General features: G+C 37.6%; 2 protein-coding genes and 1 non-coding gene across 4 annotated transcripts; 1 reads left to right on the top strand and 2 right to left on the bottom strand.

Moving 5' to 3' along the window:
- The first annotated feature begins 677 nt into the window (after positions 1 to 677).
- LOC123865757 (vanin-like protein 1) lies at positions 678 to 26,178 on the top strand. Of its 2 annotated transcripts, XM_045906979.1 has the most exons (10): positions 678 to 908; positions 4,414 to 4,506; positions 5,189 to 5,278; positions 6,958 to 7,100; positions 8,041 to 8,237; positions 8,929 to 9,063; positions 9,738 to 9,902; positions 10,349 to 10,484; positions 11,009 to 11,443; positions 26,168 to 26,178. In XM_045906979.1, exons 1-9 carry the CDS (start codon positions 849 to 851, stop codon positions 11,397 to 11,399), a joined length of 1,410 nt encoding a protein of 469 aa, XP_045762935.1. In that variant the 5' UTR covers positions 678 to 848; the 3' UTR covers positions 11,400 to 11,443; positions 26,168 to 26,178. The 2 variants fall into 2 exon arrangements, with proteins under 2 accessions (XP_045762935.1, XP_045762934.1); XM_045906978.1 differs by lacking the exon at positions 26,168 to 26,178 and having other exon boundaries at positions 11,009 to 12,124.
- LOC123865752 (chymotrypsin-1-like) lies at positions 12,604 to 17,233 on the bottom strand. The gene is made up of 6 exons (XM_045906971.1): positions 17,179 to 17,233; positions 15,474 to 15,666; positions 14,668 to 14,914; positions 13,841 to 13,987; positions 13,109 to 13,207; positions 12,604 to 12,705 (listed from the first exon to the last, which is right to left on the bottom strand). Exons 1-6 carry the CDS (start codon positions 17,231 to 17,233, stop codon positions 12,604 to 12,606), a joined length of 843 nt encoding a protein of 280 aa, XP_045762927.1.
- Trnal-cag lies at positions 16,333 to 16,416 on the bottom strand. The gene has a single exon. It is a non-coding gene; the product is annotated as a tRNA-Leu (tRNA).
- Positions 26,179 to 27,202: the final 1,024 nt, after the last annotated feature.

Raw genomic sequence — 27,202 nt, 5'->3', positions numbered from 1 at the left:
TTTATGTGGACTTCGTCTGTGATGGCGTTTGCTGGCGCGCGTGCTGTGCTTGTTTGGAGTGTTTTTTTTTGTTAAGAGGGCTCTCTCCGTCACTCGTTTCCATTCGTTTCATACAATCGTAGTTCCAATTTCATTTGAATACTAAGCAACCTAAGTCCATGAAATTTTGCAGACATATTCTAGAAACTAATATCTATGTCTGTGGTTTTCCAGATTTCTGTTAAAATATTCGGTTTCAAAGTTACGCGGTCTTAAAATTTTCATACAAATCTTGGAGCCCCTGTAATTTTAAAACTACATATTTTTAGAAAAATCTAAAACACCACAGACACAGATATTAGTTTCTAGAATATGTCTGCAAAATTTCATGGACTTTGCTTGCTTAATATTCAAATGAAATTGGAACTACGATTGTATGAAACGAGTGGAAACGAGTGACGGATAGAGCCCTGTTAAGAGTCGATGGTTTTTGTGTTAGTTGGTGTTTTTTGGTGGTGGAACTGACTGGGAAGCGCTCCAAAGGGGCGCCGCGCGTATGTCGGCGGGCGCCGGGCGCAGACGGAGTCCATACTTGTATAAATTCAATAACTTGAAAATATCACAAACTTGACATTGGCTAATCAGAGTAAAGCCAGATTTAAAGAAAAAAAAAAATAATAATAATGTTTTATGTACGCATGCTCGTGTTTCAGTTCAGTCACTCAATGCCTCTGAGGCCCAGTGGTAGTCGGTACGTACGCGCGATAACCGCCGCCGGGCAACGTCGCTAGTCGACGAACTTTATTTATTTAATTAATTTTTTTTAATTTATTTTTTATACTTTTGTTAGTTTGTTTGCGTTCGGAAAAATGGAACTATTAAAAATAGTGTTGTGCTCTTTATGTTTGGGTTTTGTTTCGTGCGGATCGGTGAGTAAAAAATAAAACACGTTTAAAAAAAATTGTGGGTATTTAATTCATTTAAGTTGGTAGGTATTTCATTTTATTATTTATATTCTTATGTATAGTATTGTCGAATAAATAACAATTTTATTTTATCTTAACGAAATTGTTAATTTAACTAGTATATTCTAATTCCTACCTAGGTACTATGCGGGTAGATATGTTTTTTTTTTTAATTTACTTATTTAGGGAAGTAAGGCAGCTTAGTAATTAAGGGGCCTAATTGATTGTCTTTTACTATCTTTGAACATATATAATTTATCATTTACTTAATCTGATCAATTTATTTTTCTGTAAAAATAGTAGAGCATACGTAGGTAGGTACCTAACTATCTACTTAGATTGTATCTTATTTAGTTACTTGTATCTAGTATCATAGAATATTAATGGTTTGTCTACTTATTTGTTAGGGATTTTTTTGAAAATAATTGGTTTTTTGAAAATAATTGAAATAAATGGTGAAATAATTTTCAAAATCGTTTCGATAGTTCCAGAGATTAGGTACTCCCTACAAACGAACTTACAAACTTTACCTCTTTATAATGTTGGGTACTTATAGAAGTAAGTACTTAACTACTTATAGATTATTCCAAGAGAAATCCTTTCGTATCTATGTGATCACAGAATTAGAAATACGGGAAGGGAGGCATGACCACAGAGTGCATGACCATCAACAAGGAGGAATACGACAAAGGAAAATACCTACCTACCTAGAAAAAATATAACAAATTACTTAGGTAAAGCGACTTTGTAATACAAACTCGCTTTACCTAAGTTTTTTATGGTTATTCGTACTAAGTAAATGCGAAAGTGCGTACGTGAGCTTAGCACGTTGGCCGGCAGTTTTTTTTATAGTTTTTATGTCATAGTAGGTACTTACACCTTATTAGGCTATACCGGCTGTCTACTGGTTGTCTATCACGTAGGTCTAATTCAAGAACAAAATGTTCCTTGTTAGTGACTACATACTATGCATCATCTTTTAAGGACAATGATCACAATGTGAAGTTCGTTCTTTCACCATTTAGTATAAAAAATCCGGTTAAATGCGAGTCGGACTCGCGCACCGAGGGTTCCGTATCGGATATTTTTTTCGACATTTTGTACGATAAATCAAAAACTATTATCGATAAAAATAAATAAAAATCTGTTTTAGAATGTACAGGTAAAGCCCTTTCATATGACATCCTACTTGGTGGTAGTTATCTTACTTTAAAAATTTAAATACTTACCTTTTAATTTTTTTTTTATGATGTAGGCAAATATCACGGTTTTCGGATTTATTCCTTTATTTGTGCTATAATAGAACAGAATAAACTTTTACAAGTGCGTTTGAATCGTCAAAATAAAACCTACCTACATGTCAAATTTCATGATTCTAGGTCAACGGGAAATACCCTATATAATATAATAGGTTTTTTTGACAGACAGGACAGACGGACAGGCAGATAGACAGATTAACTGGGTCTTAAACCTTCAGTTTTTGCATATTGCTTTTTTATCTATAACGAGGAAAAATGTGTTTTTTATCAGAAACTCCACCCGATTGTTTGTGGTCAACTTTTCAAAATATTTCCAAAGTAATTAAATTAATACGATGAGATTTGAGAACCCACCGCATTATTATCCTCAGAAAACTCCTGAATTTATGGAAATATTTTCAAAGTAACTAAATGCGGACGGATTTGGGAACCCACCGTATTATTATATCAAGAAAACTTCTAGCATTATGAAAATACTGTCAAAGTTGGTAACTAAATGAAGAAGAATTTCTTTACCCACCGCAAGAAAACTCCAGGAATTATGAAAATACTGTCAAAGTAGGTAACTAAATGAGGAAGAATTTCTTTACCCACCGCAAGAAAACTCCAGGAATTATGAAAATACTGTCAAAGTAGGTAACTAAATGAGGAAGAATTTCTTAACCCACCGCAAGAAAACTCCAGGAATTATGAAAATACTGTCAAAGTAGGTAACTAAATGAGGAAGAATTTCTTTACCCACCGCAAGAAAACTCCAGGAATTATGAAAATACTGTCAAAGTAGGTAACTAAATGAGGAAGAATTTCTTAACCCACCGCAAGAAAACTCCAGGAATTATGAAAATACTGTCAAAGTAGGTAACTAAATGAGGAAGAATTTCTTAACCCACCGCAAGAAAACTCCAGGAATTATGAAAATACTGTCAAAGTAGGTAACTAAATGAGGAAGAATTTGTTAACCTACCGCAAGAAAACTCCAGGAATTATGAAAATACTATCAAAGTAGGTAACTAAATGCGGAAGTATTTGAGAACCCACCGCATTATTATCCCAAAAACTCCTGGCACTATGGGAGGGAGTCTTGTAGATTATCAGCAATAGTAATACGTCGCACACAGAGAGGCAGAACTAAATGGCTATTTTACACAATTATGCTCAGATTAAAAATTGGTCTTCGCTATGCTATTGGAGCGTAGCGGAGACCAATCCATAATCTAAGAATGATTGCCTATTTTTACATACCCACAGGTTTTGTGATAAGTAGCTATTTTCACTGCTGTAGTTAGAGTTTAGATGGGTTTGAACATTTTAAACTATGTGCTTGTGTTTATAAATAAGTATGTTTTTATCTCCGTGTGTAAAAGCATCTTTTTGTCTGCTTTTCAATGATTCACAAAGTATAGGAAAAAGTGGGTACCTATTTTTAAATGGTAGGTACGTGACTGGCCAAAGGATATTGAATTAGGAAGTAAGGGCTCGTCAATATAATATAAAGCGAGAGTGCATTAATAGACCTGAAAGAGACAAAGAATAATAGGTTAGAAAGAGATGGTGAAATTATTTTCCTCGTGAAAAAGATGAATAATATCACGCACTGCATGGGTGATTGGGTTAACGCACTAATATAAGATCTTTTGAGATTAAAATCCTGATATAGTTCAAAATTAGGCCATCTTTTCTGTTCACCAACAAAGGAGCGCCCGACGCATTTTGTGATTTTGTCGACGATAATGAGTCATTAGGTAATTAGGGACAGAGAAATGTACCTACCAAAGAAATATTGTAATCTTATGAATCTAACGTAAACAAACAATCTTTTAAAACATTTGGAACTTGCATAGTTGCGAATTTTCGTAAGATTGGTATACAATAAAGGTGTAAATCTAATTTGTAAAATATTGTTTTTTTTTTTTACATATTTTCTTGTTTTTTATATTTTCTGTGCAAATTCGTAGGATTAATTTAAAATAACAAAATTAATGGTGTACTAAAACAGGAGACTTTACCCTACTTGTACCTATCCCTAAAGCGCATCACAATCTTGCAAAAACGATCTCGCTTAACCTACTTATATTTAAAAAAAACGGTCTCGCTTAACCTAATGCCCCGCTGCGGGTGACGTGCGGGTGTGCGGGGCGTCCCCCTGCCTCATACCCCGATTGCCATCTCAACCAGTCCATACTATACCTACCTACTATGTTTTTTTCCAGGAGAGCTACAAGGCAGCCGTGGTGGACTTCGCGAAGGCCGATGTAATCAGCAGCAATAAATACGCCGCGCTGATACGCGAAGCAGCTCAATCAGTAAGTTGTTAACACAGTTGTTGTTGTCATTCATATTGGATAGAAATAATGGACAGGTATAAAGTCCATTGATCATCAGCAGATAGCCTAGCTAGAGGGTCGGGGGTTCGATTCCCGGCACAAACATCCCATTTTTCAAACAATTAAATATCACTTAATTTAAAGGTGGAAGGTGGAATGAGTGGGTTTACTGTACTGTTGGTAAAAATATATTCCTTATATTTTACCAACAGTGCAGTAAACTGAACTTTTGAATTAAATGAATTTTCTCTTTTTAACCCCCGACCCAAAAAGAGGGGTGTTATAAGTTTGACGTGTGTATCTGTGTATCTGTGTGTCTGTGTATCTGTGTATCTGTGTATCTGTCTGTGGCATCGTAGCGCCTAAACGAATGAACCGATTTTAATTTACTTTTTTTTGTTTGAAAGGTGGCTTGATCGAGAGTGTTCTTAGCTATAATCCAAAAAAATTGGTTCAGGCGTTTCAAAGTTATCAGCTATTTTCTAGTTTTCTTGTAGAAAAGAAGGTTAGATAACCCTTAGGTTCATAATATTCAAGTGTCAATTGACAAAGTGACAAAGTGTCAAGCTGTCAGGATGGACGTTGCCTAGATATACATAATTATTTATTTGAAAATGATTTGTCGGGGGTGTTGAAAATTTTTAATTTACACTTGTTTCAGAAAGTCGATCTGTTGGTGCTCCCTACGCCAAAGGACGTAGCCAAAACTACTCTTGAATCCTGCGTCAATGGATTAGAAAATTATGATGAGGTATCTATCTACCTATTCTAGTTAAGTTTAGAATTTATCGTACTTTCTTCAAATTCACGATATTCAATGAAATGCGCTTTTATTAAAATAAACTTTTGTAAAGTGGTTTCGAATAAATTGTCAAGTGATCTAAGTACTTCGTGATACGGAATGCCCTTGTTGCTGAAAAGAACCAGCAAGAAACTCGGCGGTAGATGCTCAAAGTCAAAGTCAAAGTTAAAATCATTTATTCAAAGTAGGTACTACTGTGTTCCTTTTGATGGTCAGAATTGTTCGTAAAACTCTCAGGTATGCAGCTTTCCACACGATGTTTTCCTTCACCATTAAAGATGCTCCAAAAAGAGAGATGCATGTCCGGGATCGAACTCCGAGCTCTCGAATTAGAAGCGGACGTCTTAACCGCTAGACTATTACGGCTATAGGATCACACTAATATTATAAAGGCGAAAGTTTGTATGTGTGTGTGTGTGTGTGTGTGTGTGTGTGTGTGTGTGTGTTTGTTACTCCTTCACGCTAAAGCTACTGGACGCATTGGGCTGAAATTTAGAATGGAGATAGAGTATACTCTGGATTAGCACATAGGCTACTTTTTATCCCGGAAAATCAAAGAGTTCCCACGGGATTTCTTAAAAACTACATCCACGCGAACGAAATCGCGGGCATCAGCTAGTTATTACTAAGTATCGCTGAAATTGCGCACAATATCGCAATAAAAACATTGTTAATGGGCTAAATAACCTTATTGCAGTATTATGAGTGATTGACATGGATTAAGTGGTACCTACAGTAATTTCTCGATTCTTCTTATCTTGTTTGGTATCTTGAAAGCAATGGAGATTGACGTTGAATGTCTCTTTATTGAAGAATTAAAGCCAGAACACACAAATGGTTGAACGTTATGTAAGAATTATTACAATATCCGTATCCACTAGAGGCGACCGCAGGACGAGGCATATATTATTATTATCTACCTACTACCACCTACTTAATTATGTGTCTCAATTTTTGTGAAGATCCACCATTCATACTTAATGTTATAAATGCGAAAGTGTGTTTGTCTGTCTGTCTGTCTGTCAGCTAGCTTTTCACAGCACAACAGTTTATAACCGCTTTTGATGTAATGTGGTACAGAGTTAGCTTATACCCCAGGGACGGACACAGATAATTTTTATCCCGGAAAATCAAGGGAAAATCAAATCCCGGGATTCTAAAAGGTCCATCCATTTAACCGATTTACATGAACAATTTGGTTCAGAGGTAGCTTGCGTTCCGGAAATTGACATAGGCAATTTTTTATCCCGGAAAATCAAAGAGTTTCCGCAAGATTTTTTAAAAACCTTAGGTAATCCACGCGGAGAAGTCGTGGGCATTATTGACTAATATTATAAATGAAAAATCTGTAAGTACAGGTCTGATTGTAGCCAAGCGCTAGTCTGTAAAAAACAGACAGACATGACGAATCTATAAGGGTTCCGTTTTTTGCCATTTGGCTACGGAACCCTAAAAAGGATGAGATGGCAATCGTACGAGTATATTATGAGGCGGGGGGACTCCCCGCACACGCACACGTCACCGGCACTCATACCTCGATTGCCATGCCGAACTGTCGCGAACTACGTATTCGTCCGAGTTCGATTTCTGGATATGCCAAGCAACTATGAACCTATTTTGTTGTTCAGGTCGTGAAGTCGGTGTCAGCAGCGGCGAAGCACGCTCAAATGTACGTGGTAGCGCCACTGTACGAGAAGATACACTGCCAGAACAAGGAGGAACTGGTCGCCAGCACTCTGGTCTTTGATAGAAATGGAGCTGTTATTTCTGTGTAAGTCTATGTGTAGTTCAAGGTACAAAATAGGTATATTCTTGGCACCTAAGAGTGCCAATCGAAAAAGAGAGATGGCTACGTTAGTACGTAAAAAATCGGCCAAGTGCGAGTCAGGCTCGCGCGCAACGAGGGTTCCGTACTTGGGTATTTTTTCTGACATTTTACACGATAAATCAAAAACTATCATGCATGATAATAATTAAAAATCTGTTTTAGAATGTACAGGTAAAGCCCTTTCATAATATGATGTCCCAGTTGGTATAGTTGTATTACTTTAAAAATAGTAACTACTTAATACTTATAATATTATTATTGGTTGGTGTGCATTTAAATTTTTTTTCTGTGATGTAACTAGAAATCACGGTTTTCGGATTTTTGTCTTTACTTATGCTATAAGACCTACCTACCTGCCAAACATGATTCTAGGTCAACGGGAAGTAGGTACCCTATAGGTTTTCTTGACAGACACTACGGACGGACAGACAGACAGACAGACAACAAATCCTATAAGAGTTCCGTTTTTCGTTTTGAGGTACGAAACCTTTATATTACGGAATAACTTTTTTATCAGAGGTGGGATCGAGGTCTCCACCAAAATTTAACTCAGTCGGAATTATTGCAAACCTACCTTACTATGTTTTGACTATTTTGACTGGACTAATAAATAGGTAATACTTATAATATCTCCATGCATACATACATAATATATCTACCTACTTGCCGTATTTTAAGTAAACAACAGGAAAGGTAATCCAATCAACCTATGGAAATGCCTAAGACCTAATCATTGGTAAGTAAGTGAATCATTGGTAAACCAATTGCAATTACTTACATAGATTTCCTCATATAAAAATGTGATAATTCTCTGATTGAAACATATATCATTCTATTTATTTATTCAAAAAGCAAAGAAACCTATTATTTTTCACTTTTCCAGGCACAGGAAACCCGTAAACAGCTTCACAAAATGCAACACGACAACTTCAAGGCTAGGTCGCTTCATCACCGACTTCGGGCTCACGTTTGGGGTCATCGTGGAGGAAGACCTGCTTCTGACCAAAGCTCAAGAGATCGAGGGCATCAAGAACTTCGTTGTTACTGACAACGTTTTGTCCAAGAGACCTTTCTTATTTGGTGAGCTGAGTGTTTGGACTATTCAAGTCATCATCATGATTAATTCATCGCTGGCTCACTACTGAAGACGGGTCTCCTCTCAGTATCCGCAGATTTCATACACCTTTGAGAACATTATGGAAAACTCTCAGGCATGCAGGTTTCCTTACGATGTTTTCCTTCACCGTTGAACTAAGAAATATATTTAAATTTTTTAAACGTATAGAACTCCGGAAAGTTAGAGGTGCGTGCTCGGGATCGAACCACCGACCTCCCGAATACGAGGCAGACGATGTTTATAGTTTTTTTGAAATAATAAAATAGCGAAATAGAATAGAAATAAAATAAATGGATGTAATATCTAAATTAAATTTATACAAGGTATATATAACCAACGCTAGCAAAAAACTTCGCGTTAATCCTTTACAAAATCCAATGCCAATAACTATATTTTGCCTTATCTAGTAGTTTTAGTGATTTAGTATTTTTCAAACCCGCATTAAGCGTGCAAAACTTCGTGTTCGAGTGACCTGTTTACAGAACGTTCGTTGATCTCTAGCGTCAGTCAGACGTTTTATTTGCAATATATGCGAACTTTTAAAAAATACTTACAGGATTTGAAAAAAACATAATTTGTTATAGTATCTTATCAGTATCCTCGCTTTTGCTAGCGTTTTAGTCACACCCTGTAATTATTATAATATTTTTTCAGGCAAGCAGTTCCCGTCTTCCTGGGCGTTTGCGAACAATGTCAATGTGGTATCAGCCAGTGGCATCATTAGTACTCAAGATGTCCACGAGAGAAATTCCCCTCTGATTGTTGCTACACTCGAGAAAAATGGAATTGGTAAGCTTTTGAAGAAAAGGGTCCTTCTGCAACCTTATCACCTGATGTTGTAATGATGTAGTCTAAGATGGAAGCGGGCTAACCTGGAAAAGGTTTCTCTATATGCATCGTATTCAATTTGGACAGATAAGTCCATAATATTCCATCCATTATCTTCTTCATAATAAGAGTACAGTCATTAGGTTTGAGGGTTGGGACTTGGAGTTCAATCATGAGACTTTGCTTGGTAGCTAAAATATCAATAAACAGTTACTAAATCTTCATACCTTATAAGTGGGCAGTCTGTAGCATCAGGATTAAGGAGTTCGATCCAAAAATTATGAACATCGGTTTAGAACACCTCAGAAACCTCGTTGTAATTAAATACCTAATACTCTACATAGAAAAAAACACATCAAATGGAAAACCTCCTCCTTTTTGGGTATGGGTTTAATGAAAATTACCATACCCCTTCCAGGATAGTCCGCTTAGGTCTTAAACTGCACCATCACTTACCACCAGATGAGATTGCAGTCAAGGGCAAACTTGTATCTGAATTTAAAAAAAGAATCTGGAAGTGGTAACTTTCAGCAATGAGAGTTAAAATGCAGACACAGATAGTTCTCCTAATATTAATTTCAAAACGGAGTTGGTTTAGAATTTTGAGGCTTATCAAGAAACTACAATTGTTTCAGGTAAATCCACCCTTATCGCCGGCCCTCCCGCCTCGTTCCCAAATGACGAGCTGAGTCAATACGTGACCCGGCCTTTGAACTTGGAAGCCAGTACGCGGGGCTACAGCGACTCAGTGTGCCACGGAACATTCTGCTGTCAGTTCTACGTGAAGACCAGTGTTATTGGTAAGTGATATTCTATAGCAATTACTTCGTCGTTATCGTCATTATAATCTGATAGATGACTGCTGTTGGACATAGGTCTCTTGTAGAGACTTCCACATGCGATGGTGTTGCGCCGCCTGAATCCAGCGGCTCCCTGCGAGTCGTTTGATTTCGTCTATCCACCTAGTGGAGGATTTTCCAACGCTGCGCTTTCGGTGCGAGGCCCTGTTTTTATTACACTCTCGGGTTTTTAAAACTCTTGTGAATACTATCAACTATATAATTATAATTGTTCGTGAACTATATAATTGGGGGATACCAAACGTCAAGAGAGACTCCCACAGTTAAAACTCTTGTATATAATCATGGCTTTATGACATTCCTGCAAATTGTAGCCAATAAAGAGGAATTTTTTGTCATCTAAAATGTTTAAGCAAAAGTTTTATAATGCCTCTTTTTCCACACAGGTACAACCCCACAAGATGTCGGCTACAACCTCGTGGCATTTGAGGGGATCCACCAAACTGGTTCCAGCAATATCGGAGTGCAGACTTGCTCAGTAGTGGCCTGCGCAGGGTTGGACAAGCGCTCGTGCTTTATTGCGTAAGTTCCCTGTTTTGGTTGATGACTGGCTACAATGAGTAATTAATTCTACCTGATATATGGTACGATTTTTTGCTAGGCCTGAGCTTGACCACACTTATGCCTAAAAAAGCCGCGTTTTCCTAGAAGATGCCTATTATCTCTGTCTTGTCTAAGTTATATGGTTCAGAAAACTTTTAAAGAGGTCTAAGGTCAACCTTTAACAACACTTACCTAGACGAGAGATATGGTCGTTTGATTAGACTTATACACCTGGACGGGTAATCGAATTGTAATTTTATTAGTAACGAATTACCATTTGGATAAAAATCATGTTCTGTTGGAAACCGAATCAGACCTGGAGTTTCTTGAAAATGTAGTTTTCCGAAACACACAAGCATCTGATCAAGATACTACGGAATTCAATACAAGAGAAATGTTTCGAAAATCCGTTGCACCAAAAAAAAATCTTCAATTTCTTATTTCTAACCATTCTATAGATACAAAATGCAAATCTTCTGATAAGTTATATATTTTGTCCACAGATCCGAAAACAACACCACAAATATCAAATTCAACGAAATATCCATCAACGCGAACTTCTCCAAAGAAAACTCAGCCCAGTTCCCCACCATCTCAACCACTACTCAAACTGTGTTTAACAACGAAAACCTTAAGTTTACAATCGATAACAAAGATTATAAACATGTAACTACTAAAATATATGACGCTGAGAATATTTTCGCTTTTGGTATTATTGGTAGAGATTACTCTAAAGATTTTGAAAATAACAGCGATAGTAATAAGGATGGTGTGATTTTAGATTTTTCTGAATACATTTCGTATGAAAATGTTCAGGAATTCTTTGATTACGTCTGGATTAGGTTGAGGGTAGTTATTTTTATTGTTTCCGTTTATATATTAGAAATGATGTGAGTAAGGAAAATGTTGCTTTTCGTAGGGAATTTTGAGGAAATATTGTGTATCCTATAAAATAGTAATTACTTTGTCCGATACTTTTGTTAATTTTAATTCGGTAGGAAATGGCATGATTTAAGCAGTGATATCCTTTTCACTGTCTCCTGCAGAGAAGACTGCATCATTTTTGGTTCTTTAGTTTTGTGCGATTAATTTAATTTTGTTATCCCACCTACTAGCATTTTTCTTGCCTTGTTTCGAAAGTTTTTGAAATCGTCTTTTATTGAAATTGCACTTAGGTATTTTTGCTGCATACAAGATAAGAAAAAGGTTGAAAAGTTTTGTGTGTGTTTGAGTTTGTGATTTTTGGTTAGTCAATATTTTTTCATCAAAACATGAATAAGGTATTCTACAAAACTTTTTTGACTTAGGTCAAAATAGTTTTGTAATTTTTAGAATAAGTATAACTATAGCTGAGAAGTGTATTTTTCTTTCATTTTTTTGCGAGCACACAACTTTTGTTTATTAATTATAGCTAAAATTTTGATAAAAAATCATACCAATGTTCTAAAAATAAGAATAAGGCTGAAAATTATAATATGTAGTTACCTAAGTTATTTTTGTTACGTTAAAACTTATAAATTACAAGGTATGTACTGGATATATGAGTGAATATACGACTGAACTCTGTGATATTAGTAATATGGGAGTGTGAGTGAAAATAAAAATTTTTTTCTATGAAACTTTGTGTATCTTTTTTATAAACCACTATTTTAAGCGGAAGCTCTGCTTAAAGGTAACTTAGGTTTAGATGGAAAGAGCAAACTTTGCGAACATAAGACACAATTAAAACGAGACAGGTTCATAATATTGTCTGAAACAGATCAGATTCTATTATTATGATCTAAAGGGTGTAACAAATATACCTAAATCATGATTTTCTAAATTGTATAGTTTTATAGAGCCAAATCAGTAACTACATAATTAATTATGTAAGTATTTAGTTATCAGAAGATAATCTTTAAAGTACCTACTTCCCGTTGGATGGAAATAAAATTTGTTTTCTCAACTTAGGTACTTATTTTAATCGTTTAACCATTTTATTTACAGTTGACATAATATATTTATATATTTTATTAAATAAATATTTTTAACCCACTACCGCTAAAATAATCTTGTTATGATATTGTTACACCTATTTAACTACTGATTAATCAGGTGCTTAACTAGTGGTTTTATTTTTTCGTTTGTGATGTATAAAATTTACGTGATCCTGGTCATCGTCACTAAGGGTTTTTTCTATCCAATCCATGTAAGACTCCACCTGAAATAAAATTGTTTATCATTATAGAAAACCAAGTTTTTCAAAACTTTGCGTAGGTACCTACCTATTTGGAAATCAGGTTAGGGCAAAATTAATTAATTTGTTCTTCAATCACGTACCTAGCAATGTATCGACATGTTTTTTAGGGTTCCGTACCTCAAAAGGTAAAACGGAACCCTTATAGGATCACTTTGTTGTTTGTCTGTCCGTCTGCCGTGTCTGTCAAGAAAACTTACAGGGTACTTCCCGTTGATCTAGAATCATGAAATTTGGCAGATAGGTGAATAACTTAGTCGAAATTTTATCCCAGTTGCAAAAAATCAAAGAGTTCCCACGAGATTTTAATCCACGTGGACGAAGTCGCGGGCATCAGATAGTTTATAATATGGGTTTTTGTACTTACTTTTGTATAAACGTCTGGCTTGCCCTTAGCACAGGGTAGTCCCCAGGACACGATGCCCACCTGTCGCCCCTCCCTCACGAGGGGACCTCCGGAATCGCCCTGAGGATAATACAGAGAAATATAAACAACAGGTGCTTAATAGTACTAAATACTTAATAAATACTTAATAGAATTTATTTAATAAGCACCTGTTACAAGGCCAGTAAAATGGAGCTGTGATAGTGGTGGTTAAGAGTTAAGACGTCACATGTGGTCCAGGATTCGATCCCGGGCACGCACATTCTAACTTCAAACCCAAACTCAAAATCATTTATTCAAAGTAGGTACTATTGTACACCTTTTGATGGTCAGAATTGTTATATGATATAGTGGCGAAAATAAAACTAAAGCTACGAGGGGTTTTCGGCGTTATGTGATCACTTGCTTCAACGGTGAAGGAAAACATCGTGATAAAACCTACAAAGTTCTCCACAAGTAAGCCGAGGATGAGTTGATGATGATGATGTCATCATCATCATTATCATTAAACCTATTAGATCATCACCTATAGACGTTGACTGCTGGACATCTTGCTCATCTGCTGGGCGTCTTGTACATATATTATGGGGTTGTTGTCCTAATACATGACCTATAGGACACTCTATATAGGACACCGCCTAGTTCCAGATGCTCAGGTTATAGGCTAGCTCCCTAAGATAGATAGATACTGCGAACAATGGTAGATATACTCACATGACAAGCGCCTTTGCCAGTTTTGCTGAGTGCGCAGATCTGTGTCTCGTATACGGGGTTGGTGTCCTTGTGGATAGCTTTGCACTCCTCATAGGACACCGCCTTCAGTTCCAGCTGCATTAGGTCGTTGGGAGACAGGCCTGGATACTGTGAACAAAGGTAACTCAAATTATTTCCTCCATGTACCTAGGTATATCTGGCACATAGGAACGGGCAGCTTCTTTCTGCGCTATTCTAGCCAATCTGCGATGTGGGACTATTTAATAGATGTAGGTAAATATAGCTACTATCCGCGACATCATTAAAGTTTTTCAAAAATCCCGTTGGAATTTCTCAAAATCTAACGATATTTCTAGCTTTCTAGATCTAGTGGTTTGGGGAATTAGACTAGAGCATAGATAATACACTTAAGAGGCAATAGTAACCTCATTTGCTCGCTGTAGATACCTAAAGATCCTATACCATTGTTATCAGTAAAAATATGGTGGTTACCAATTTAAAATGGATTAAATACAAGCAAGGGTATGAATTCTTTAACTAAGTAAGTAGGTAAACGCCTGGGTATATTTAGGCGCAATGATCTGTGGACATGCTCTTGCAGTAACTATAATATTAATCAACACTACTATTTATTATTTCTCCGGCGCGGGATAGCGCGGGCGCTGTGCGGATGTCTCCACCTCGATTGCCATGTCGACCTGTCGCGAATACAGTAAGGAGTAGCTTGTTCCCCAGCGCACTGGTCGCTTCATTCAGCTGTACCGCGTCAATCGTTCAGTGAAATTGATTGCTATGTCGTTCATTACAAGCTCGTAATTGTATCTTACCGAAGTGGTCCCCCATCCAGTAAGGAGAAGATTCTCCCCCGGCGCTATAGGCTCATCATTCAACTCTATCGCGTCAATGACGGAATTGAATTCCATCTCCTTCTCAGTGAAGATGATCGCTATGTCGTTCAAGATGAGTTCGGGGTCGTAATTCTCATGGCGAACCACTTTGCGGATGCTGTACGCTTTACCGCCTAGTGCCAGCTGGTTGGTGCCGACTATAGCTTTGTAGTATTTGAAATTTATTCTGGAAATTAAAGATGCATATTAATCACACTAATATTATAAAGGAGAAAGTTTGTATGTGTGTGTGTGTGTGTGTGTGTGTGTATGTTTGTTACTCCTTCACGCAAAAACTACGGGACGGATTGGGCTGAAATTTAGAATAGAGATAGATTATACCCTGGATTAGCACATAGGCTACTATTTATCCCGGAAAATCAAAGAGTTCCCACGGGAATTTTAAAAAACCTACATCCACGCGAACGAAGTCGCGGGTATCCGCTAGTATTTTATAAAAGTGTACAAGCGCAGCGAGCGCCAATTTTTTCTATAAAACTGTCCTATTTCGTTAAAAATCAAAACTGTACAAAAACATATTTTGCGTGACAATGTTACTGATGTTAAAGACTCGCAGCGATGGATGGCAGCCATTAGCGCCCTCCCGCCTCCCTCTCCCTACTATTTTCCTCTAGTCCAGAAGACAAGCTGTTCGCGGCCATCGCGCCCCCCACTATCTTCCTCTCCCCCACTATCTCCCTCCCCCCTCACTATCTTCCCCCAGTCCAGTAGCAGTAATGTTTTACCCGTCAACACAGTGCGCGGCCGTGAGGATCACTCTCGGCGTGATGATGGAGGCGCCGCAGAAGTGCCTGTAGCCGTACACCCGCAGCGAGACCTGGTATGGCGCTGAGCCGTTGGCGGCCTTCGTGCCCCCCACTATCTTCTCCCAGTCTACTCGCCCATCATCTACGATTGGGAAGTAGTATAGGGATGTCACTGAAAAAAAAAACCAATCAATACAAGGGGACTGATCGATGATTGAATGTAGACGTTTGTTATGTAGGCTTTGGTATTAACATACTATACGTACGTCAGATTGCAGCTTCGTCACCTGTTAGTTCAATGTTTCTTTATGAAATATACTTAATACTACTATCCTGGTTCAAGTAGGTATATCTGTCTGGTAGGAAATGGTATTTCCGGGATTTGGCCATATCCCTTAGGGTTGACGTTGACATGGTGTATGGAATGGTCAAGTTGTCGGTTCGTTCATATCCCTAAGGGATTTGGCCAAATCCTTTTATAGTGTACCTACATGTACTTATTTTTAAAATCATTTTAGTAGGGATTATTCCAAGCCCGCTTTGTAGGAAGATTGTCTACTCTTAACTTTCATGATAGAACTTAGAACTTTGGTACAGAAATTCTGTTTGAATCGTATTCCTCATTGCTGAAGGTGATAACCCTTTTCCATTCATCTCATAATGGTAGGGGTTTTCTTAAGATAATAATTCGATGGTGCCTATTGCCCGGGTCTTTCCACATACGTCTCGACTAAGAGTACTATTTCAACTCTTTCAAAACAGAAACATTATCAAAGAAAAAAGTTTTTGTAGGTATCTTTAAAAACAATTAGTATGAAAAATTAAAGCAAAAGATCTTTGTCAGAAGTGGGATTCGAACCCACGCCCACAGAAGTGGACTGCGACCTGAACGCAGCGCCTTAGACCGCTCGGCCATCCTGACTTATTATAAGCTGGCGAAATTATTCTACCAATCTGTTACTCAACTTCACAAGTTCACATGACTACTAGTGTAGGTAGATAGACTATAAATAGTAACACATCTCAGTTGCAGCTGATTTGTGATGTAATCTGTAACTCCCAAATTCCAATTTCGCATAGAAGGCATTATTTTGTGGAAGTCCATGATTTCAACGAAACTTTTGCTAAAGTGATCCATGAGGAGTCTATTATCTTCTGAGGGTGCTCCGGTGTCGGAGAGAAACGTATTTTAAGTGTGTTCTAGAAGATTTGTGTTTAAAAAAGCCCACAACCTTCCGACAACGACCTCTGTCAGGTAGATACCTAAACAGTCATCATTATCTTGATCTACCCATCGGCGGCTCACTACTGAGCACGGGTCAGATGTCAAAATGAGAAGGGTTTGGCCATAGTATAGGTACCGTTGGCTTAATACTGGCAGACTTCACACACATTTGAGCATAATATTATGGGGAACTTTCAATCATGTAGGTTTCCTCACAAAGTTTTCCTTCCTCGCTGAAGCAAAAGATATTTAAATTGCTTAAAACGATTATAATTCCGCCTATGAAAATTAGATGTGCTTTCCCAGGACCAAACCCTGAACCCTCCGTCTAGGAGACCGATGTCTTAACCACTGGGCTATCGCCGTAATAGCAAGGAATGTAATTACAAAAGTATCAAAGAATTCACTGTAATATTACAAAAGTATCTACTAAAGTAAAACAATTAACTCATTATTTACCATAAATAGGAAATGTCCCTAAACATAGCACTAATAAAAACACGGCACCAAACATCTTCCACACTGCAACTAGTTACGTATAAAAGGACGCTCCTTTATATGCCTGAAAAAACGCACATAATGCAGATGTACTATGCATGTAAATTTTATGTTGATGGTATGTGATTGCTCTGAATACCAGTGATAGGTCCCCTATAGCAATAAAAACCGGTCAAGTGCGAGCCAGACTCGCATGTAAAGGGTTCCGTATCGTACAAGATATACCTAGCCACTTTTATGTAAAACTCTGCAAGTTAATAACGGTCTGCGCCATCTACATTTGTATGTGATTTGGTGAATTAATTTTTTTGTAAACACATTTATTGTTTTTTTGTGATATAATATAAACACCACATAACAACAAAATCACGGTTTCCGGATTTTTTCCTTTTCTTACTTGTGCTATAAGACCTACCTACCTGCCCTACCCTATAGGTTTTCTTGACAGGCACGACATACGGACAGACAGACTGACAGACAAACAGACAACAAAGTGCTCCTATAAGGGTTCCGTTTTTCCTTTTGAGGTACTTACGGAACCCTAAAAAATTTCACGTAATACTAACGTGGAGACTAAGTGGATTAATCTAGGATTAGAAATCCTTGGTAAGCCTCGATGGCAGTTTTGGAGTGTTCCGTACTTATAGTTATAGTATAGGTACGTTTTAAAAGTCTAACTTTTACTAAGCTTTTACACTTACCAAAAGTACCTACCTATCCTATTGTTTTTCGAGATAAATCCAGCCTAAATAGCCGCCTAGAGTATTGCCAAATACAGTCTACTGTCTAATCCATTCAGTTGTTTCAGACAGACAAAAATTTAAAAAAAAATGTTTTGGACTACTTAGGTATTGTCTTTACATTTTCAAAAAATATGTATTTTTAACTTTACCTCTACCTATCTAATTGTTTTATTTTTTTCTAAGAAGCATTTATTCATTTTCCTTCTAATCGATATGGAAGATAGATACTTAGGTACCTTTAGGAGGTACGCGACAGGTCGAAATGAGGCTATCCCCCACCCCGATTGCCATCTCTACCTGTCGCGTGCGATGAGTAGGTATGTAGTGAGTATTCTCGCGTCTTCGTCGATTCCAATGAAAATTTTCAAAATTCTTTCTCATTGGGCGTCTAGAGAGAGTCGCATGCATATCCCACTTTATAATTCCAAGTTTCTGAACCCTGAGTGGTTTAAGTAATATTGATGTCAGTCAGTCAGTTGCTAATTTTGGAGGAGCCACCTATTCACGTCCTGTTCCCATCAATATTTGGTGGAAGATTAAATAGGAAATATTTAGATAGGTAAATAAATAAATAAAAGTTTATTTAGCCCAACAAAATCACAAAAAAAAGAATAAAAATAAAAATACAATTCATACAAATTATCAACTAAACTATAAAATACTAAGACCAATATTGTGTCTGTGAGCTAAAAAGCTCTGCCTCAGCAAGATGCTGCGGTATTTGACTACCGCAGCGCTGATTTTCAGGCAGAGCCCTGGTGTCACGACCTAACAACGAAACAGTGCATCTACTAATATAACAAAAATAAAAAGCAGTTAAAAAATAATTATTAGTACAATAACAATATGAAAGTCGGTGAAATACAGGTTGTAAGCTTGTTGTAAGTTGTAACGTTACTAACCTATATTGCAGTATAATATGCATTCTCGCACACCGCAGGAAATCATAGTGCTTTCGAACGATCTAGACGTATTGTTTTATGTATGATCCAGTCCATAATATGCATGCGAGTCTGACTGTTTGTATGTTTGCTTTTACATGTGCCCTTTCATAGCTTTGAAGAGTGAGTTTAAAAAAATTTCATCCCTTTTATTAGATATCCAATAATTTTCATCTCCTGCGAAGATAAGTTTGGTCGTGGAAACCACCCTCATTAAATGCCATACTTAGTATTGTAGGTCTATGATCATACTATAAATAATTATTATTATTAAAATGACAGCTATGTTGAAAATCTTATTGTAATTTTTATCTGAAAACGCCATTAGTCGGAAAGGGAAATATTTTTATTTTGGCTACCTGAGAATTAATTTTGTATTTCATTAAGTAGGTACTCAAATGACAAATCTAGGTATTTTTGTATATTACAGAAGTAAAAGTAAGAACATTCCATACTAACAGGATTATTCATGATCATGGGTTTTATAAAGCTATGGGTTTTTATAAAGTTTTCAAAAATAAGTTTTTCCTTTCTTTTTTCTATATTGCGCCATCAGGAATACCAAATACCCCCTGTCAAAATTTCCAGCAACTCCTAAAACAATGCAAATGCTAACTAAGATAACAACTAGAGCGTATTGGACATGAATGTCATTTCAAACTGAAGGCAAATCCACATAAAGAGCCTATGCAAAATGATGGACAATATATTTTCACGTTCAACACCTATCAAAATACTTGTCTCGGCGCCATAGCAAACTTTGTAAGCGTAAGAATTAATAGAGAAGGCATTTATTTCAGAGTGGACTTTGAAAGATCTTTTATCCTTTATACCTATTTGATCATTAAATAAATTCAGCTGAAGTATGTAGAAAAGATTTGAGGTATCTTCTCGTCCAATGTGAGTTACGGCTTCGGCTGTGTTAACTTGAAAACTGGGGGTTTCAATTGAAATTCTTAAATCTTGAATAACTCAGAAATAACCAAATTTCGGATATAGTATCTATCATATGACAAAATTAGCTGCAAATGAGCTCTACTTTGATCCCTTGCAAGGTATGTAGCGCATTACCAGTCATCCTGTATTATAACACAAGCCTAAAAGATAACACAGATAAAGATTTTAAAAAGTTCTGCCATTAAAAAAAGCTTAAACTTAAAAAAAAATACTTTTAATTTGTTCATATTTCATGATGCATAAGATATCGCATCACAATTTTCGTAGATCTACAACAAGGGCATATTAGTGATCGCGCCATAGCAATCTGCATGCGCGCGTCGCATTGACAAGTATGGCGAATTGCCCACATCCGCTCGTTTGTCTTGAGCCTATTGTGTCAGCCCGCGATTGTAACGGGACTGACATTCTAGCCTAGCCCTTATTTTATGCCTTTATAGCCCAACCTTTAGTGCTAATGTGTTGCAATTTGCAAGATCTATCCTAGCATCATCGACCAATCTCTGCGTCTAGCATAACCAAAGTCAAAATATATTTATTGACGAGCAGGCGGGTCACCTAATGGTAAGTGATTACATTTGCAGTACCAGAGGAACCGCCAACGCGTAGTCAGCCTTTCAGGAATTCGTTGGTCCGCCCCTTGAATAACCCCATGTTGTAATTTAATAGGAACACCGCAGAAGGGAGTTGATTCCACAATTTTCATGTGCGTGGAAAATAAGATCTGGCACAACGGGCGGTTGAAGTGCACCAGGTACCCAGGCAGTGAGGGTGAGATTGCTTGCGGTGGCGTGCGGTGCGGTTGTAGAAAAAGGAGGGTGGAATGAGTTTAAGCCAACTTTCAGAGCACTCACCATTATAAAGGCGAACACGCAGATAGCTTACGTCTCATCGATGCTCCAACGAGTCGGTTAGTTTGGGATCGTCCACAATCGAACAGCCTGCGTTTGGATCCAATCAAATAGAAGGAGTTAGTACTAGGGTGCTCCGGCCCAAAGGTCAGAGCAATACCTACTCCATATTCTGTGGGCAGACTTGCACTTTATAAAGAGCTGGGCTTGGGCACCAAGTCTTTGCCCTGTTGAGCACCCCAAGCTTTTTGGAGGCTAATTTTATTTGGCGATAACTTATGGACTGATCACAGATAGATTTATCAATTTAGGCCATAAGCCAGCTAGATTGTATTCCAGACTTTCTAAAATGATTATGTTATTTTGGCTAGAAAGTAAGACATTATACCACTAAGTACATATTTATTTGCACATAATATATTAGGCAAATATCCTAGCTACAAGACAATTCACTTAGAATGTTGAGAGTAAATAGAGATTTATGCATACTTAACAGTAAATTATCGCGTATTATATGCACTAGTATAATGTTTAATCTGTGATCGCTAGAATATAGAAGCATTTTACCATCATATATCTCTCTGGTAATAGCGGTACTACAATATACGGGCCATATTTATCGATCCACATCTATGTTAGCGCTAAAATACGGGTAACATAGTTGTCGATCAATAAATTGTACTTTAGGATAGGTATAGCAGTATGTATTAGCTTGGGTGAAAGTTCCGAGTCTTGGCTCTGGGAAATGTCCATAGCAAACAAATCTGCGAAGATTCCTCGAGGTGCAGTAATTAAACATAATTGCTGGGGACACAAATATGGCAAGCTGCGTGCACTTTACTGTTCGGTGAGCACTAATTAGTGGCTAATTAGTTTGAGCTTAGTGCACACGGGTCCTTGCCTTCGATACAAAGCGTTGCTCAGTGTGCGCTGGCCTTTAGGCGGGAAATGCCTTTGGCAAACAAATCTGCAAGGATTCCTCGAAGTGCAATAATTGCCGGAGACACAAATGTGGCAAGTTTCGTTCGTGCATACTGCTGTTCAGTTAGCGTTAATTAATTATTATTAGTGGCTAATTAGTTGGAGCTTAGTGCTTACGGGTCCTTGCCTTCGAGGCAAATCGTTGCTCAGTGTGCGCTGGCCTTTAGGCGGGAAATGCCTTTGACAAACAAATCTGTGAGGATTCCTCGAAGTGCAGTAATTGCTGGGGACACAAATATGGCAGTTGTGTGCACCTTGCTGTTCGGCGAGCGCTAATTAGTGGCATGAATAATTTATAATATATTTCATTTAGTACAAGTATGTGCTATAATATGTGTAAATGAGTCTTCATCTACCTCTTCCAAGTTAATAATGCAAAGCTGACGGACAAGTACCCATCTTCAATCCCTCTCTTTCCTTCTTTACTCTCTTCTATTTTATTCCTTGTACTATATCCGAAAAATCTTACTGGGAGTTGTCGTCTTTTCTTCTACATCATACCACCAGATTTAAGAACGAATAGCTCGGGTACATCGCAGAATCCTCTCTTCTCCATCTCTGTAACTCATTTCATTTTCCTGTTAGTGGAACTTTCGGAATAATAACACACTTATAAATATTTTATTACCAAGATGAGGAAAGATTATGAGCGTCTAATACCACTACCAGCACCAATATTCTGTGACTGTACATACACGTATATGTTAAGGTTAGGGATTGAATTTTCTCACGATGCTGGCCTCTAGGAGTGGAGTGTGGACTCGGCTAATGGCAAAAGCCACACGTAAATGCAGGTATCAGTAATAATAAAGACATTCCTGCAGATCACGATTCCAACGAGACGTATGATTGTATCGATTAAAACACTGGGCGTGCCCACTAAATCGTTTCGTTAACTAGCTCTTGGCGTATGTACAGATGGCAAAATAATAAGTGATGTCTCGTAATTTTGTTGTTTTAATTTATAATATCGTCGGTTTACCTACAGTAAGAACTCAAATTGTAATAATACATCAAAGACAACTGTTAAATTTTGTGATTTTCGGGCATTAATTGAGTTTTTGCAACATATATTATTACAAGTTACAATTTGCCAGTAAACAGAAATTCCTAGAAAATATAGGGTAAATATTTCGTATACTTATAAAGCCCTTTAAAATCTGACTTGTAATTTGACGTCATAATTGACGTCAAAATTACATTTCGTATCACAATTACAGCTCGTTCACACAGGCTGCGCAAGCGTTGCGTAAGCGTAGACGTAGCGCGTACCATTGCGTTGTAATGTAAAGAACGGTATGAAACATGGCACACCACTTGCGTAAAGTATGGACGTATGCGTAACCCGGTGTGTTAGGGGTTTACACGAGTCACTACGCACGTGTACGTGTACGTGCTTGGTGTGAATCGGCCTTTAATAGGACAACTATTCAAGCAAGGGCTGTCAAAGAAGCCTTTGAGCCTTTCCTACCGAAAAGAGCCTTGTTATTCGGTAGATCATTATTGTTCGCGATAGGAGCGCCCTATATTCATATTTTATTTTTCAAGTAGATTCCTTTGATTTGTCAGTTAATTTAAGTCGAGTAAGGAAAAATAAATTTTGTGGATATTTTTTTGCCAACGCTACATTTATTTTATCTTCGATTATAACCACTGGGGTTAGATCTAAAGTGCATTATTCGCAACATCATAATAATATCGAGATGTAAAGTTGTTTTGATAGGCGGAATGATTCGAGATTATTTGTAAAATACGGCTTGCGAACTATCTACAAGTGTGAAGAAAAGTGACTTTAATTATAATTTCCCGGGATAAAAAGTAGCTTATGTCACTCTCCAGATCTTCAAATATATCCTGCAAAAAATCTGGTTCATTCGTTGCTCCGTTGCGGCGTGATTGAAGGACCAACATTGAAACCAACCAACAAACACACTTTCGCATTTATAATACGGGTAGTGATACCGAATTCGAGTCCCAGGTTCGGCCAGATAAATTATTAGGGGTTTCATCAAGAAACTAAATTATAGAATTATATGCTAACATACATACTATATTACATTTAAGTAATTTGAAAAATAGCTTCTACAATAAAAATAAACGTAAAGAATTTAGCATTATGTGCTCGACTGTACCTATAAAGGAAATGCAAGTATCCAAAGATAGTAATTCAGTTATCACGGATTGCATCGTACACCTTCAAACAAATTAAATTGATCAATATGTGCACAGTAATATGGTTCATATGGTATGTTATATTACGTATCAGAATTGCTTGAGATTTTATAAAAGATAAAACATTACAATTACAGTGTATAGGCATCCTGTAGGATTTTAAGTGAAAAATTGTTTCATGCAATTTTCTTTTATATTGTACTGAGTTAAGGATCAAAGTTCATTGTATTATTTGTCATGGTGATATGATTATAGTTAAAAGTTTGAGTAATGGAGGATTTCTCGCTTTGAAAGCCGTAAATATTATGATATTTTATTTAAAGTGACGGTTTTGCACTTGAAGATGCGAAGCAGAAATGGCGGTGAAATATTTTATGTATTTTTTATGAATAGAATAAGAGAATAATATAAGTAAGTTTTATTGAATCCATACCCCTTATCGGTTTCTACACGCCATCGTACCAGAACGCTAAATCGCTTGGCAGCATGGCTTTGCCGGTATGGTGCCGTAGCCCCACCAGGCCGGACTAGAAACTTTTAGTAGGTACTATATATTTCGAAAATGCCCTTGCCGAGAATCGAACCCCTGACCTCCTGCTTAAGACTACAGCGTTCACCACTGGCGCCAGGGAGGTTAAGTAAAGACCGAAAAGGAACAGATAGTGCCGGCAAAGAACTTGGACCTGAAGCAGTGTAGTGAGAGAAAATTGGCGAATCCGGGAAGCGAAAGTCAACGTATCAACCAATCGCGTGCACCCGCGCCGACTGATCAACCAATCGCGCCAACTCGCCAGCCAATCGCGTCAATGCTCAAGTTATTTGTCGGGCACTGTAATATCCTGTTATTTCAAGTTGCACCGCTAATTCCCTACTCAAATATCACAAGGAATTCAATCCAGTTTTTTGCTCCTAAGTACCGGGCTCAGAGATTGCTTTGTCTTTTATGATAACAAAGGCGCCCGACGGTGTTTTTTTAACTGTAAGATTATATCTGTTACTTTAAAAATAACTGAGTTGGGGTTTCGTTATTAAAATAATGCTAGGAAAAGTGGTTGTCGCAGTCGTTGGGTTCCGTATCTTTCGTTGTCACCGTCAACCGATAGACGTCCACCGCTGGGCATACGTCTCTTGTAGGGACAAAGCATAGTTTTTACCCACACTTGGCCAGCGTGGTAGACTATGGCCAAAACCCTTCTCACTCTCAGAGGAGACCCGTGCTTCGTAGTGAGCCGGCGATGCGTTGATTCAAGGACCCTGAATTTTAACATCAGGAGGTTTCCAGAGACAAGAAAAAACACTGAACATGTTTACGCATACATAGAAGGCACCGACGGTTTTAATTTTTTACAAAGTTGAAACGACATAAAAATGTTTTTCTTGAGCACAACGGAACCCTAAAATTAACTAGGTGATAAGATTACACGGAATAATATTATTTCAGAGACAAATTCCTCAAAACATGTTTATTTTGGAAAGTGAAACGGCGGGATATTTTAGGGTTTGATTTATAGAGTATTTTAGACGCAGAGGATATTTTGGGGGATGCATTTTGAGAAATGTGACATCTTCTGGGGTATAAAAACTTATCGTATCAGTTTTCGAGGGTTTATAGCCGTGACATAGTGACATGTTAGCATTGTCGTATTTATTTAGTATCTTTTTGTAATCATTATCATCATCATCATTCCATTACTGGCTCACTACTAAGCACGTGTCTCCACATAAAATGAGAAAGGTTTAGGTCTTAGTCGCCCATGCTGGCCAAGTGCGGATTGGCAGACTTCACACACGTTTGAGAACATCATAAAGAACTCTCAGGAATGCAAGTTTCCTCGGGGCCTTTTTCTTCATCGCTAAAGTAAGTGATGCCTACCTACCTAATTGCTTAAAGGCACATAACTCCAACAAGTAAGAAGTGCGTCCCCGGGATCGAAGCTAGGACCCCCCAACTTCTTTGGAGGCCGATCTCATAACCACTAAGTTTATCACCGCTTTTTAGGCAGTGGGTTCTAATAAGTATAGTTTTTAGGTTTCCGTACCCAAAGGGTAAACACGGAGCCCTAATAATGCCACTCTGCTGTCTGTCTGTCTGTCCGCGTGTCTCTAGCTCATAGACGAAACGAGTTACAAACCTGAAGTTTTGGTATTTAGTGAAGAACGTTGACCTAAACCGAATATGTATTGAATTAGGAATTAAATTAATTTATTTTCAACTTTTGCACACCTAAGTTTTTCATGACAAGGCAACAAACTTTTGGCAATTAAAAATAGTAGGTATTCAACAGACAGGTTTATTTCTCAAAAGTATTTAAATGAAATTAACAATCGTTTACTCAAGTTTTTGGGGCAACAGATGTTTTGAAAAATGTATCCGTCGAAATGCGAACGAAGCTTTCTTCAAAGATGAATTTGCGGAGCGTAAGCAAATAAGCTTATCTTTGAATTTATTTATGTACGTTTTCAGTGAAAGGATTTTAGTATTTCGGAAAATTTAAATTTGCAACGATTTTCAGCTTCCTGAGGGTAACGAATCGTTTCGCGGAAAACTGACATAAATCAATCAAATATAAGTATGTAAGCTTTTAGTGAGGTTTTAGAGTTCTGTAGTCAAATAAGAAAGTCTTTTTCTAATCGCATCAAGCTTTAAAAATCACAAGTCTTCTTCTTCTCTTCTTCTTCTCTTTTATCCCACGCTATATGGGGTCGGCACAACATGTCTTTTTCTTTCACTCCTTTTGGAATGGGATATTAGGTCATTGTCCGCCACAGAGGACCAACAGCGTTAAGTGCTCTCTGGAGGCACGGGGATCTTCTTTTGTCCTAGGTTAATTATTTCAACAATATATATTATTATATTATTTTTATCAAGGAATAAAAATCTAGGTTAATTTTCTATCCGCCAATTTGCACTTATCGTCCTCAAATAAAACTCTTTGAAACCCACATTGCTCAAATGACAAAAAGAGCTCAACGTGAGCTCAACTAATGTCAAAGCAAATATTTTAAAATCCGCATCAACATTATAAACATCTGACAAATATGGGCGGAGGCTCCAAAGGCCCAAATAAAGGGCACGCGAGCGCCAGGTGCAGGCCATTGTGAAGGGATTTATTGTTATCCATCGAAAGGGTGGCCATTGAAACAGCTTGTGCGAAGACATTGTGGCTATAGTCAGTTTTACGAGTACGTATAGTTCGCGACAGGTCGTAATGGCAATCCGGGTATGAGGTGAGTCGTGCAGGGGGAGACCCGGGCATATCCGCGCCGCCATAGTTTTAGTGTTGGATGAGTCCGTATCGAGTCCTCGGCAACCTGGGCGGTCTACTTGGCTTCTGGAGCG

Source organism: Maniola jurtina, chromosome 5 (genome assembly GCF_905333055.1).
Source record: "Maniola jurtina chromosome 5, ilManJurt1.1, whole genome shotgun sequence".
NCBI classification, from domain to species: Eukaryota; Metazoa; Arthropoda; class Insecta; order Lepidoptera; family Nymphalidae; genus Maniola; species Maniola jurtina.
The sequence above is the reverse complement of the archived record's forward strand: the minus strand, read 5'-3'. Positions and strand labels throughout refer to the sequence as shown.

Coding starts and splice junctions, on each gene's coding strand:
- LOC123865757 (XM_045906979.1), top strand. CDS start 849: ATGGAACTATTAAAAATAGTGTTGTGCTCTTTATGTTTGGGTTTTGTT. Junction 4,507..5,188: donor TACGCGAAGCAGCTCAATCA/GTAAGTTGTTAA, acceptor CACTTGTTTCAG/AAAGTCGATCTGTTGGTGCT. Junction 9,064..9,737: donor ACTCGAGAAAAATGGAATTG/GTAAGCTTTTGA, acceptor CAATTGTTTCAG/GTAAATCCACCCTTATCGCC.
- LOC123865752 (XM_045906971.1), bottom strand. CDS start 17,233: ATGTTTGGTGCCGTGTTTTTATTAGTGCTATGTTTAGGGACATTTCCT. Junction 15,667..17,178: donor AGGGACATTTCCTATTTATG/GTAAATAATGAG, acceptor TTTTTTTTTCAG/TGACATCCCTATACTACTTC. Junction 13,208..13,840: donor CTGGCAAAGGCGCTTGTCAT/GTGAGTATATCT, acceptor TATTATCCTCAG/GGCGATTCCGGAGGTCCCCT.